At 39.3% G+C, this 15,942-nt stretch overlaps 1 protein-coding gene across 2 annotated transcripts in view; it reads left to right on the top strand.

The window, feature by feature from the left end:
• The window catches only part of ARHGAP21 (Rho GTPase activating protein 21), an 82,446-nt gene that overhangs the window by 8,961 nt on the left and 57,543 nt on the right, over nt 1–15,942 (top strand). For both annotated transcript variants that reach the window (XM_020801575.3, XM_078378635.1), the window contains exons 2-3: nt 12,136–12,306; nt 12,926–12,950. In XM_020801575.3, the coding sequence (XP_020657234.3) occupies nt 12,136–12,306; nt 12,926–12,950 (196 nt within the window). The remainder of the gene's footprint in view (nt 1–12,135; nt 12,307–12,925; nt 12,951–15,942) is intronic.

Here is a 15,942-nt window from a genome sequence, read left to right on the forward strand (position 1 = left end):
TACTGAGTGCGGTAAGAGGAAATCAACATATCTGTCCCACCCTGGCCACTCTGCACTGGTTAACTGTCTGTTTCTTTGCCAGTTTTAAGGTGATGGTGTTCATACAAAGCCCAGATGGTTTGGGACTTCCTTATCTGTCAGAATGCATCCTTCTGACTAGATCTGCCTGCCCTGTGAGATCTTTGCAGGCTGGGTGGTTGAGAGTTCTGACTCCAGGAGAGGCTAGGCCAGAAACCAGGCCTTCTTGGCGGTTACCCTGCAATTGTGGAATGGTCTCCCGCCTGAAATCCGTCTGGCCTCTTCATTGGGAACCTTCAAGCAATAATTAAAAACATGGTTATTTAGACAGGCCTCCCCAGACTCTATAATATCTTGATACAATACTGCTTTAACAACCAGATATTCAATCCTCCGTCATGCTTTCACTATTTTATTTTAATGTTTTTATTGGTATTACTTCCATTTTGTTTAAACTGCTTTGATTATTTTGTCTTATTGTTCCATTTTATTGTATTGTTTTGCTTTATATTGTATTGTATTGCCATACTGTGTGAACCGCCCAGAGTGGCCTGGGTTACCAGATGGGCAATATAGAAATAAAATAAAAGTAAGTAAGTAAGTAAGTAAGTAAGTAAGTAAGTAAGTAAGTAAGTAAGTAAGTAAGTAAGTAAGTAAGTAAGTAAGTAAGTAAGTAAGTAAAGTAAGTAAGTAAGTAAGTTTGTTTAAATCTGAGGCAGATGCTGTCTGACCGTCTCTGAAGCTTGTCTTGTTTTGTTTTCTGAGCTGTTTGGAATCCGTGGCAAACACAGTAGTGTTGTGGAGATGATACCCAGCCTCATCTCACCCCAGACTCATGAAAAGCTAGGACTTTTAACAGTTATTGTGGGTAATTCTAATGGTTGTCTTGTGACACAGTGGTTAAACTGCTGTACTGCAGTTAAAACTGTGGTCATGACCCAGAGTTCAATTCCAGGTAGCTAGCTCAAGGTTCACTCAGCCTTCCATCCTTGTGAGGCCTGTAAAATGAGTATCCAACTTGCTGGGGCGGGCGGGCAATATTTAGCCTGCATAATTAACTTGTAAACTGCCCAGAGAGTGCTGTAAGTGCTGTTGGGTGATATATAAGCAGCATGCTTTGCTCTTTTTTTGCCTTTGATTAGTTGCCTCCAGCAAATGTAAGACTGCCTTCCTAGCCCACGTCTCTTGTTTGGTAACAGAGAACTGGCAGTGTTATTTTCATTGGACAGGTATGGCTTGGTGCTTTTCCTTTTGGTACTGGGTATGGATAATTAGCTTTTATACCTTTTACATTTCTTAAATGATAAACATTATGACTACACCACTCAAAAATTTTAAATCCAAAACAGTAGGAGTTTTGTAGCACCTTAAAGACTAACACATTTTATTTGGCTTAAGCGTTTGTGGACTGTAAACCTTCAATTTACTTCTATTCTGTCAAGTTGGAGCCAATTTGTAGCAACCCTAATAGAGGCTTTCAATGTAAATTAGATATTTACGGAGTAGATTACCAGTCTCCACCCCCAACATGTGAATTCTGAAAGCTGAGCAGGGATTCAAACTTAAGTCTCTTGACTCCAAGTCCATCACTCTGTTTACTCCACCACAGTGGGTAGCACTTAGCACACTTAAAGCTTATGTCAAATGAACATTTAAGTCTTTAAAGTGCCACTAGAGTCTTCGTTATTTTTGCACTAACACAGCTATGTCCCTAGAATTTTCTGGTATTCATCCTAAATATTTGTGTGCTGTTTGCGATTTCATTGTTACTAACATGATGACTTTGTCTTGTTTAAGACAAGTTTTGCTTCAGCTTAGTTTAAAGCTGTCATGTCTTTAAAAGTGAAAAAAAGGAATGAATTATAATTTTGTACTTTGATATAGTAAGCTTTGGCATATTTTCCATTGCTGTTCAAGGTGTTTCCTGCCAAGTGCAAATACCTGGAGGTTTGGAAACATGCCATGTTCCATTTCTCTTCAACTTCCTTCTTTGACCCGGTCTGTTCCCAGATACAGAAAAGCATCATGACTGTGCATGTCTCTAAAGATCTCTAGGTTGAGTTATTGAAATGCTGGATCATATCTCTTTGCCATGATTTTAGTTTTAACTTGTAACCCACTTGTGTCTAGTTCTGTTCCTTAGAATCCAGGGTTCCCACCAAACCTGGAATTATTTTGTGAGAACCACCTTGCTAGCCACAGATTAAATTCCAATAGTTCCCACTGCAGCCTGCTGGGAAAATTGCATTGTTTCTAATACAAGATATAATGCATAGTTTCTTCAAAACCTTTATTAAAGCATTTTACACAGGGTTTAAAGGAAACATGAGAGCAGGAGAGTGTTTGCCTTATGATCTCCATTCATTCTCCATGTTTTTCAGGATTTCTGAAGGTTTGCAGATGATCTGCAGCTGGGGAAAGATCTCCTTTTCAGATTTAGATCTACAAATGCAGAAAGAGGAGACGAGGCTAGCACTCTCCTTTACTACATGTTTTCTGTAATCTTTCTGTGTAACCAGTATATCTTAGTGTTGGAGGGTAATGGAAGAAATTCAGATATATGAACATAAGCTTTCTGAACACTTACACTAAGGATGTTATACTTAGATGGCAAAAACTTATATTAGCAGTAAGATGAAGTAGCATGAGAAAAACAGTGACTAGGCAGACTGTGAGGATGCTCAGAAGCAATATTATTGTAATTACGTAGAGATAAGCCTGAACAAATTAGAGTAACACTGTTGCCTTTAATGAGTTACTTTGCTTTATAGTAATAGAGTTGCATTTCAAAAGTATTTACAGTATTTTATTTATTTGTGTAAAAGAATTATATGCTGCCAAGGTGGTTTGCATTTTAAAAGAAACAATATTAGAAGCTAAATAGTAGATATTACAATGTTTTTTTTAAAAATTGAACAAATATAATGTTAAAACTAGTAGATAAAAACAGTAGTAAAGACACATTTAAACTAACAGCAAGAATAAAAACAGCAGTCCATTAAAAACACTCTTAGGGTTTGGTTACATGTTTAAGTACTCCTTAGTTTGTGTCGGATTTAGCATGCTTGAAATTTATTTAAAATCCTTGTTTACATGACATGCAGCTGAGCATGCATTTTCTGTGTGTGGTTGGAAAGCAAAGTACAGTTGTGCCCCGTTTAATGATTGCCCCGCATTACGACGAATCTGCTTTGCGAAAATCTTTTTGCAATCGCAATGTTTTAAATGGTTTTTTTTCGCTTTGCGAAGATAGGTTCCCTGCTTCGGGAACCGATACTTCACATTACGACAATCAAAACAGCTGATCGTCGGGTTTTCAAAATGGCCACCGGGTGCTCAAAATGGCTCCCCGCTATGCTTAGGGATGAATTCCTCGCTATACAGGCACCAAAAATGGCTGGCGTATGGAGGAATTTCGCTGGACGGTGCATTTTTAGCCCATTGGAATGCATTAACCGGTTTTTAATGTGTTTCATTGGGTTTTTTATTTTTGCTTTACGACATTTTTGCTCTACATCGATTTTGCTGGAACGAATTAACATCGTTAAGCGAGGCACCACTGTATTTCAAACAGCCAGGTAGAGGTTGTTCATTTTAACTTGATTGTGAGCACAATTTATTTTGGCATGTATGCTTGCCTGTGTCAGAATAAATTGTGTCTTTGGGGTTTGTCAAGTATTGGATGCCAGGATCACAGGTTTCAGGCTGCTGCATGGTAATGTGTGGGAGCGTAAATAAATTTGATGTTTTAATATATTTTAAAGTACTATATTGCATAAGCACTTATGTGATGCAGTGGTATAATTGAAATATTTAAAAAACCAGCAAGTTGTCTCACTGCTTTACCATCCCCAGAGGATCTGCACCATCACTCAAAAGTTTTCAGGCAAGAAAAGGAGGCTTCTGTCACTTAAAAAAATCTCCGGAACGATGAACCTCTGTTTGGCTTCCCGTCACTTGTGAAGGTGAAGAGAGGAGGGAAGTGGGGAAGTTACCTCTTCACTTCAGGCTCTCTCGCCTCTCTTCCCTTACTTATTTACTTACCCTGCCTCTACCCATGGAGAGCTCCATGAAACAGGAACAAAAAGCAAAAAAAGGTGAGAGGGGAAGGGAGAGAAGGAGAAATGCTAGAGAAGGAAATCGGAGACTTCAAGAGGCAAATCATGAAGCCGATTGGGTGAGACTCCAACAGGACTGATCCACTCTAATGATCAGTGGTAGTGAAAAAGTTCAGTGTGTACAGTGTGGGGTGTGCACCTGTGTGTAAGTCTAAAGGTGGCAGTGGTAGGGACTGACAAGGCTTAAAAGATCAAGTGCCTTCGCTTTTTTAGCCAATTCCATATTAAAACCCAGGAAGGCTCATAAAGAGAGATGTGGTCTTTGAGAGAATAATGTAATAACAATTAAGAGCATTACCTGTAATGCGTCATGTCTTCTACATACTTTTGAAAGTTATTTTAAAGGCTACTTTTATGCATTATGAGCACTATTTTTCAAGTTTTGTACAATTGCCTTTTAAACAATACCTCATGGAAGTTCAAGTGAAAACTACAAATATCGCTGGATTTGGGTATTCTGGACTGAAACAGAAAGAATGGAAGAAATTCAGAAAATCAGTGATGACATGTATGGTGCACAGTGATTTCATGAAGGTCATTCCTCTTGTCTGTCAGTGAGCTAGAGTCAGACGCAGTGTAAGCTTATTTTGAATCCAGTTTTCTCATTACAGACAATACAGTAGCTGAAAATTGCAAACTGACTAAATTCACATAATCGATTGGCTTATTACAAATTTTGGGATTTTACTTGTGAGGACATTTTTTTCTTACTTCTGTACATAAAATGTACATCTCACTAAGATGTCTATTGAATTTTTTAAAGCTTAAAACTAGTAACATTTAAGACATGCTGTCTGAAATAATGTAATCTTAACAGCATTGTTTCACTGGGTACCCTGTTTCCCCCAAAGTAAGATATAACCTGAAAATAAGCCCTAGTATGGTTTTTCAGCTCCCGCCAACCTAGCGGTTCGAAAGCATGCAAGTGCGAGTAGATTAATAGGGACCACCTCGGTGGGAAGGTAACAGCGTTCCGTGTCTAAGTCGCACTGGCCATGTGACCACGGAAGATTGTCTTCGGACAAAACGCTGGCTCTATGGCTTGGAAACGGGGATGAGCACCGCCCCCTAGAGTCGAACACGACTGGACAAAAATTGTCAAGGGGAACCTTTACCTTTACTTTATGGTTTTTCAGGATGCTCATAATATAAGCCCTACCCCAAAAATAAGCCGCAGTTAAGTGAAACCCTGCCCTCCACCATTGTGCAGCAACCAGAAGAAGATGACATGACTGTATTCAAATAAATGTAGATTGTTGTACATGAAAACAATAAAACATCCCCTGAAAATAAGCCCTAACACATTTTTGGAGCAAAAATTAATATAAGACCCTGTCTTATTTTTGGGGAAACACTGTAGTTACATTGCCTCATTCAGAAGAAAGACAAATATAGCATCATTTTGAAGGGAGAACACCTTTAGGAAATGACACAGTGATTCATAAGTGACTTTGACATGGTTATCATTTTTGGTTCAGTTCACAAGTGAAAGCGTGCAGGAACTCTGTTCTAGCCACTCATTCTTGTCTGCACAAATCAGTCTTATCCTTATGCTGACTCCTCTCGCTCCCTCCTTCCTCTTCTGCCTTCTCCACACTTGGATTTTATAGAGATTTAGTAAGAACTGGAATCTTTTTCACCTTACTTTCTCCGAATGGCTCTATTTGGAGGGATTATAGAAGGTCCACATAGAACTGATAAACTACAATGAAAACAGATGTTATTCTGAGCATAGAACTGAGTAAAGATTTCTGTTAATATTTGGTAGTAGATAACAAAAGATTTGGGGCTTCTTTTTGTTTTGAGAGGGAACTGGTATCCACACCACTGATGGCAGTTCAAGCTGAGACACTGTGGGATATATCCCAATTGGTATGGAATATTCGTTTAATTTTTATATGTTGTGTTTGTCAGAGAGCATGAAAAATTCAAGAGGTGCATTTCATTTGTGTGTGTGTATTTGTAAATAAAATGTGTTGCAAGTTAAATGAACTTACATTCCTTTTTATTTTTATGTGAAGTACAGTGTTTAATGAACTGAAAATATGTAAATAAAGTTATTGTTCAGCTCTAACTGAAACATTAGTTTCTGTAAGTGGAATCAGCTTGGACGTTGGTTCACACACAGGTTTCAGTGAAAACAAAGAGTACTTCCCATTTTATTTTTCATGATCAGGTTTGCACACCTGAGTTTTTAACATTTTGTAAATTCCTTGAATAGAGGTAAAGATGTATAAATAATCATTTAGATGTTTCTAGCAAAAATACTGTTAATTCAAGGATAAATTGATCCAGGGTTAGTTATATACCCTGTTTGTGGTAAGGTTGCACTCCCTTTTATTATGGAGGTTTGCAATTTGGAAGTATACAGTGATCATTACTCCCTGTGAATGTTCAGACTCCCAGCATATCATAGTTCCACAAAAGAGGATAATCAAATAATGTAATACACTCTAGAAACACACCAGCATTGCTGTGGGTGTTTGATATAGCAAAGCTTGTCAACCAGCCAGCTTATATGAAAACACTGTATTGTGCAAGTTTATAAATAAGCAAAGTGATGGTGTTTGCCACCATCACAATTCCAAGGGAGTAGTTTCCTTTGGGAATGATCCACTGAAGATTTGGTGTCTGAAGAGCTATTCCCATTCTTGCAGATCTCTGCTTATGTGCTGGCAGTGACAGTGTACAGGCAATGGAGAGTGATGCATTTCTTGGCCCTTCATGCTGATGCTACAGATATCACTACTGTTCCTGCTCCATTGGGAGTAATTTGCAGTTACTACTTTTTTTCAGTGGCATGCTCAGACTTGTTTTTTCCATCTCTATTCTTGGAACTCTGGATATAGATTTTCCTTGTGTTCCAGTAGAGGAGGAGAATTTTCTGAACATAGGAGGATTTAGATAAATGAATACTTGGGAGGTGCAACTTTACTGTGTTTGCAAAGTGCCTGGTATACTCAAACGCTAATCTGATATTTCAAGGGAGTGTCCCTTTGGGCCTGGTAAAATTCCAGGTGACGTCCGTAGTTGTTTGGATTGGAGCTGGGTAGCATTTTATTTTGGTTTATTGTATTTTAATTTTTATGTTCTGTTCCTCTGAGTCGATTTGGCCTTGGGTAGATTGTAAAGTGAATATAGTGATTTATGTCTCTTGAGCAAAATAGTCCATGTCGGAACCTGTATTCCAAAGGACTGATTTTTGCTTTTTTGTTTTGATGTGAATAATTTCCAATCACTAAATATGTTGTGGGGGGCATTGATTCTGAATAAGACTTTTATAGATACAGTAGTTTTTAAAATCTGAACCTGTGCCTCTGATTTGATGAAGCACCTACAGTAGTTTTTAAAATCTGAACCTGTGCCTCTGATTTGATGAAGCAACTAGACCTTGATGATGATATCATTCTTGATGTACACATGGAATCACCAAACAGAATTTCAGCCATTATATTTATTTATTATTACATTGATATGCCATAATCAAACTACAGTTGATTGTGCAATAAGGCCAGTGACCGGGCACCTCTTCAGTTAGCAATAATTAGCCAAGGCAAGTTACAGAAACTTTATGCAAACAACATTAGGATTCTAGTTGTGTATTATATTTATTTATAATGTATCCATATTAACATTTATATCCTGCCTTTCCAAGACTTATTCCCTGTCAAGACAGCTTATGGTATTTCAGATTAAACAATGACAAAAGCGTATAAATATGTTCAGACCAAAAAATGGCAAAACCAGAGAGGGGCTGTAGCAAGGGATATTAACTATGAAAATGCTCTATAAAACAATACAGATTGCAGTTTCCACATAAGGTAGACAATGGTAAAAAATTGTAAAATGAAATTCTAAAAGCTATACCAGTCTAGATAATCCAAATTCCTACCTGTAGAGGTGTGTAGGCATCCATTATGAAGGAAAGTAATTATTCACTAAGGATGATGGAAAATGTCTGCACTTCCCCCCCCCCCCAAACTAACTCGTTCCTTATTTTCATGACTAACAGTGGTAGGAATGATGATTTCCTTTGGATTGTGTATGTCACATTTTACAGTGCAGTCCTCAGCTGAAGAAAAATCTCCGCACAAATGTATTTTATGTCAAATGAGTATAAAAAGCATATTTTATTAAAAAAAAATACCCAAAGATTTAATTTAAACTTTTTTGTACACTAAAAGAACAAATTTTGCAGAAAACTGGAGAGAATAGAGGTATGATGGAACACATGTGAAACTGACAGAGTCCAGAAATAAACTGATCAGTTTTATCTGTTCAGTCCATTGTTCTTCATGTGCCATGTAATTGTTATGGAGTTCAGGGCCAGAAGCAGCATAGGCAACATGATGTCCTGAAGCTATTTTGTACTATAGCCCACCCATCCTTGACTAATGATCTTGCTGGTTGTAGCTGATGGGAACTGTAGTCCAAATATTTGGAGTGTACCAGGTTGCTAGCTGTAACATAGATGTGGTAATAGTTCACCAAGACAGTTGTAAAAAGGGTTAGTTGAATTTGTGAAGGACAGTGGTTATTGACCACCAATGTATCATCATTGTTAGACGGAGCTGAATTGGTGTGGAAATTGCAGCGAACAGGGAAGGACTTGCTTTAGGAATGAACTCACGACCAAAAAGGTTATTTGAAGTTAGTTCAACATCAGAGGATTAATCCTACAAATCCAGTAGCTGGGCTGACTAAATGGCTTCCTTTCCATCTTAATTCTACTTAATTGCTTTAAGGAACCTGTAAAGCAGCATTCTTATTCAGAGGTTTGCTTTCTGTTTAAATTTTGGATCTGTTCAGTGTTTTTGGAACTACAGTACTTAGTGAACTGGCCTTTCAATGTGTATTTGCCAGATTCCTCAAGGAGTGGGAGTTGCCAAGTAAAGAGAGAGTGAGGTGTACAAAAAATAAAAGTAAGTTTGGTAGAGTACCTTCCCTTCAAATATCAGTTGCTTGTTAAGCAAAGGGGAGCAAAATGCTCAGATAGTAGTCTTATGTGTAGTAGATACACTTTTTGTGGTATGAATGCTTAATGAAAAAAAAAATCCAAAATGAGTTATGTTGTTTGCACTGAAACAAGATTTGAAGGTTAGTATTGGTTACTGTCCACCACATAGTGTAAACAAAGTAGTAGTGGAAGATATAGCAGTAGTTACAGTAGAATGAACACACTGCTTTACTGGCAGTGTGTATGCTAGATGAGTAATAATAATAATATAATAATATAATAATAATAATAATAATAATAATATAATTTATTGTCATTGTAAGTATATACACAGTATACCATACAACGAAATTCACAGACACCCAGAGACCAGACACATGCACACACATAACATTCCCCAAACACTCCCCACCCACTAGAAGTCCCCCACTAAAAATACAAACATGTACACCTCAGGCCAAGTAACACAGTCCAACTAATTATTCACTGCTGGTGGTCTTTAAGCTCATTATTAATTGCAATTATAGCTCTAGGATAAAAACTATTTAGAAAACGTGTGGTCCGAGTCTTAATTGTTCTATATCTTCTGCCAGACGGTAACAGTTCAAAAAAGTTATAAGCAGGATGGGAAGAGTCTCTCAGGATGCTGTGTGACTTCCTCAGACAGCGGGATGTGAAGATGTCATCCAGGGTTGGTAGCTGGAGCCCGATGATATTCTGGGCAATTTTAATGGTTCTCTGTAGAGCTTTTTTGTCCGCTACAGAGCTACTCCCAAACCATGCCAGAATGCCATAAGTTAGGACACTCTCAATGGTGCTACGGTAGTAGGACAGAAGTAAATGCTGTGATAAATTTAACTTCCCGAGCATTCTCAGGAAATACAGCCTCTTCTGTGCCTTCTTTATTAGCATGTTGGCATTTATAGTCCATGAGAGGTCCTCTGAGATGTAAGTACCCAGAAATTTAAAACTACCAACTCTCTCCACTTCCTCACCGTTTATGTACAGTGGTAAATGTACATTTCTCTTCCTCCTAAAATCAATTATGAGTTCTTTAGTTTTTTTGATGTTAAGTGTGAGATGATTTTCTTTACACCATAGTATCAATCTTTGTACTTCCTTTCTATAAGCAGACTCGTTCTTATTTATGAGTCCCACCACTGTCGTATCATCCGCAAATTTAATAATTGCATTGGTGTTATATAGTGGGGTGCAATCATGTGTGTACAGGGAATAGAGGAAGGGACTCAGCACGCAGCCCTGGGGAGCTCCTGTACTTAGTACCAGGGTAGAAGAATGGTGGGATCCCATCCTTACTGACTGTGGCCTATCTGTCAGAAAATCCTTTATCCACGTGCAGATCTCCTGAGGTAATCCCAGGTTGATCATTTTTAAAAACAACCTATTTGGTAGAATGGTGTTAAAAGCAGAGCTATAATCCACAAACAACAGCCTCGCATAAGTTCCCTGTTGTTCTAAGTGGCTCAATACAGTATGGAGTACGATGGACACAGCATCATCAGTAGATCTATTTCTCCTGTATGCAAATTGCCATGGATCCAAAGAAGGTGGAAGACTAGCCTTAATGTAATCCAGCACCAATCTCTCGAAACATTTCATAATAACAGATGTTAAAGCTACTGGTCTATAATCATTGGGAGATACCACAGCTGACTGCTTCGGGACTGGCACTATAATAGATGTCTTCAGGCAAGTGGGGACAGAACACTGCAACAAGGATAGATTGAAAATATCCGTAAAAACTCCAGCTAATTCTGCAGCACAGCCCCTAACAACTCGTCCCATGATTCCAGTAACCAGTTTCCCTCCATTGTGCAGAGGTGGATTGGACTGTCTGAGCAGCTGCTTGGTACTCTCTGCCACCCCTCCTGCTTTAAAAAGCAGGGACTCTTCTACAGTTGTTTGATCAAGCCTCTCAAATTGCTTTAGCCTTGCTAAATCAAACCAGCAACCCCTCCCTTCCCAGTAGATGTTTCCAGTGGAGACAGTGGTGGAGAGAAGTGTTAAATGGGAGTATCTGAAGGTCCTCTGTTGTTGGGCAACAGCACTCTATATCAAGCACACATACTTGCTGATATGATATTACATATCATTTTTTTCAAAGGGCATGGAGTGCCTTTGAACAAAGCATTTGCTGCTCCCCACCTGCTTAGTGACGAGCATGAACCTCAGTTTAGAGGTTTGTGCCAGCTTGTACATTCCCTTCCCCTGCCTCCCTGGCTGGATTCCCCACTTGCCAGCTGGCATGCGCTCCTTTCCTGCTCCTTTTTGGTTGTTAGACCAGAGGTAGGAGCACAGGCTTCCCTGCCCCGTCTCCTTGTCTGATCGCCCACTCAGATGGGGAGGCAGGACAGACAAACCCATGCTCCTGCGGATTGCTTGAACATCCAAAGTGGGGGAGGAGAGGAGCACACTCCAGCTAGTGAGTGGGGCATTGGCCAGGGAGGCAAGGGAAGGGGATATGCGACACAAACCTCTGAACCGAGGTTCTTGCCCATCTCTACTGCTTATACATTCCACCCACACATCAGATTCTAGAATGGAGTAACATCTGATGAAATGCATGCCACTTCTAAATATGAACAACAGATCATTGGGCTGGTCTTTCATGGCACATCTTAAGTTGACCGTTCAGTACTGAATTTGGAAAAAGAATATTGCAGTAGCTGAGGGTGCTCCTGTTTGGGTGATAAAGAGAAGGGGTTGGGGTTCTATAGATTATCTCTATACAGTATGTATTACAAGGATTCACTCTCTCCCCCACAACTGAAAATCACTGCTCTAAACAGTATGGGCGTAAATGGACAAATGAGTCTGATTGGTGTAAGGGAGATTCTCACATACCCAGCAACAGTTAACTGTAGTCCATAAAGTAGCTTGCTGGTTGTTAGTTGATAGAAGTAGAGAGATGGAGATCACAAGAATTTTCGGCCCAGGTCATATAGAATTGTTTTTAAGAGTATTGTCAAAAGCATGAAATTAAATGCAGAGATTGAACTGCCGTTTTCCTTTTATTATTAGCCATCCAAACAAAATGATGGAAAAGTACAAAGTGAAGCAGAGGATGAAGAACCTTTTGCATGGCCCAGTGCCAAAACAGTAGTTTTACGAAGAACATCAGAGGGCTTTGGCTTTACCTTGCGGCATTTCATTGTTTATCCCCCGGAATCTGCTATTCAGGTTTCTTTCAAGGTGAGTGAAGTAAATATAAAGCAAACTTTAGAAAGTAATGTCTTGGATATAAAGATACATGTGAGTTGTAACAAAGAATATTTTTCTTGCCCTCTAGCAATAACTTTTTTTGTTCAGTAAATCCATTTTAACAGTGGATTCACACTTAAATAATAAACTGCCAGAATCTCCACATTCAGCCCCTGACATCTCCACATCGGGCTGGGAAACATGGCTGTCTGAAAGCCACAGAGATGCCATCATTGAAGATAGTACTGAGCTAAATAGAGTTGAAACAAATCAGATTTCTAATATCCTGTGTTACCTCCTGTATACCTGTGAGTTGTGACATTCAGCATGAATGCCTGTGGTAACAGAATGATCTCCTTTCTTTGTTGACTCTTTAGTCTGACAGTTGACTCAGAAATTTGTTTAAACTCATTAGGAAAGTTTACTTAATTCTTTAAAAGCCAAACGTGCTAACAGACTCTATTAATATAATCATTTCATTACGGTCTAAGCATTTAGACAATAGTTTGAAGCAAATAGTTTTGAATAGCTTACCCATGGATGCTTTGAAGATATCCTTTGTTATACAATGACTTTGGATTTTTATGATTTTTATGATTTTTCTTTGCAGGATGAAGAGAAAGGAAATAAAAGTGGTATGTTTTCTCCTTGATCCTTATGTACATTGAATACACCAATATGCTGTTTTGAACCCATAAATCTAACCAATTAAATAAATCTGTGGCCTTATGGGAGCTTTAGGAAATGCGGCTTAAATATTGACAGTTTATTATTTTAGTAATGTCCTTTATAATAAGTGTATACAATTGTTTTATAGATCCAACTGTGTGGAAAGGCACAATATGAATTTATGATATACTGTATTGTATCCAGGGTTAGGTAGGTAGAATGCTGCTTGCATAATAAAGACTCTCCTTGCTCCTTCCACCCTTTTGCTCCTGTACCTCATAGCTGTTCATGAGAGTCAAGCAACTTTCTGGAATCCAAGTGACTGACTTGCACAACAACTCATCACTGTATCCAGACTATATATATATATTTCTGTATGTATATTTATGTACTTAATGTATATATTTATACAGTACACTTACTTATTTTACTACAGCAGCTGAAGAAGACAGAAGCCTAAATATTTTGCTTGAAGACTTGTATTTGTTAGTCACCAGTATAAGTATAAATAATATATATGTATATGTACATACAAGTGAAAAAAGTTACAGTTTAGGCTTCAGATTATAAGGGGTTCCCAAATGAAAAAAAACCCTACCCTAACTAACTATATTTCACCTGTTCTTCTTTGTGGTCTCTGTGAATCACATATATGAGTACTTCTGCACCTGTGCAGAACACTCTTGGTAAGATTCTAGAGCTTGATACAGTTCAAAAATCTGAATAGCTTTTCTTTTCTCACACCGTGAAGTGTTACATTGTCGTATGGAAATAGCTTGCTGAAAATTCATGAAAATATCTTGTTCTTTAATGGCCTAAAAAAGAAGCTAATTTGCACACCAAGTTAAAAGAATTTGCTTTTATTCCTGCAGTGGGTTTCTTATGCTGTAGGCGTGGCATAAAGTTTGCATCACAGTGTTTATATACACAGTCATGTCCAGTTTTATTGGATCAATTTTACCATAAAAATCTGATAATGTTGACAAGGCACTTGCATGTTTTAAGCCTACTTTCTCTCAGTCAGACCCATGTCCTTCTTGGCTCTTAAAGGCTGCCAGGGGGAGTTGTTGACTAAGCCTGTCAGAGCATCAATTCCTCTTTATGGGAGGTGTACCTTCTCCTCTGTCTAAAGGAGATGGTGGTCAGGCCCATTCTGAAAATGTCAACTCTTTCATCAGACAGTCCTAACAACTATCATCCCATCTCTTCATGGGTAGAATGGTTGAGAGGATGGTGGCTGGACAGTTGTAGATGTTCTTCGGTGACACCGATATTCTTGACCTATTTCAGTCAGGCTTCAGGCCACGCTACACAAATTGAAACACCTTTGGTTGTGCTACTCAATGGTCTTCAGATGGCTGATGGGGGACGTGTAACCCTGTTGGTCTTCCTGGATCCCTCAGCTGCCTTTGATACCGTTGACCATGGTATTCTACTGGACTGGCTCTTGGGGTTAGGGATTTGAGGTTCAACATTGAGCTGGCTCTGTTCCTTCCTTGAGGACTGGTACCAGAGGGTTCAGCTGGGGTGTGTATGGCTGTGTCATCCCCTTGGGTACTGCAATGCGATGTCCCACAGGAGTCAATCATCTCCCTCATGCTATTTAACTTCTATATGAGACCACTGAGTGAGATCATCTGGAGTTTTGGAGTTTGCTGTCATCTGTGCGCTGATGACATGCAACTCACTCTCTCCTTTTCCTCCTCAGCAGCGGAAGCTGTGAAGACCTTGGAGCACTACCTGGACACAGTTATGGACTGGACAAGGGCTACCAGATTAAAATTGAATCCTGACAAGATGGAGGTCCTGTTGTTGGGAGGGACCCTTGATCTACTTGGTGGCTGCCTACCTGGTCTTGATAGGGTCACAATCCCTCTGAAGGATCAGGTGCGAAATCTTGGTGTGCCTGTTGGGCTTGGTCCCCACAATGGAGAATGACCTTGACCGTGGCAGGTCTGCCTTTTACCAGCTGAGCCAGATTGCATACTTTCACCCCATCTCGACAGGAACTCCCTCACAATGTTGGTCCATGGTCTTGTAATCTCGAAATTAGACTGTTGCAATGCTCTCTGCATGGGACTGCCTTTGAAGGTGGTTTGGAAGCTGCAGCTGGTGCAGAACGCTGGTGCCAAAGTGGTCTCCGGAACATCTCAATACAATCATATAACACCTATCCTGGACTGTCTGCACTGTTTGCCTGTATGCTTCCAGGCCAAATTCAAGGTGCTTATGTTGATATTTAAAGTCCTTCATGGTTTAGAACCTTGTTACCTGTCTGCATGCCTCTCCCTCAAAACATCTGCCTGTCCCACCCATACCACTTATATGGGGATGTTCTGAGTGGCTACCCTGGGGGAGCCTGGGAAGTCTGCCACCCACAGCTGGGCCTTCTCTGTGATGACCGCTTCACTCTGGAATTCCCTTCCTCTAGGAGGCCTGGCTAGCCCCATCCCTCATGGGTTTTGGAAGACAACGTAAGACCTGTTTGTTCTCCCAGGCATCTCTGTAGCTTGCCCCAAAGCGACATAATGTATCCCTCTTGACCCGCTGGCCACAAATGTGTTTTTTGTAGCCTATGTGTCTGTCTTGTTTATTGCACCCATGCTTATCATGGTGCCAGAATTTGGAATCTTTTCCTTTTGATGTTTTTTTATTGTTTTTCTATTTTTGTTTTCTTGTGTCTGCCACCCAGAGTAGTTGCTTAGCTACTACTGTAGTTGCACGACATAAAAAAAATATAAATTATCACACAAACAAATATAAGATGTAGTGTATAGGATCACAGCATATTCCTATATGTAAAATTGTTATTGTGTTATCACACAAACTATATGCAAAGGAGCCATCTAGTGGTAGTCTCTTTAGTACAACATTAGGCTGAAATGTGCGATTGTTTAATAAACATAAAGAAAATGTAGTACAGTACTTTGGAAAGCGCAAGCCATGTGCTTTCAAGTT

The sequence above is a fragment of the Pogona vitticeps genome, chromosome 6 (genome assembly GCF_051106095.1).
Source record: "Pogona vitticeps strain Pit_001003342236 chromosome 6, PviZW2.1, whole genome shotgun sequence".
Classification (NCBI taxonomy): domain Eukaryota; kingdom Metazoa; phylum Chordata; class Lepidosauria; order Squamata; family Agamidae; genus Pogona; species Pogona vitticeps.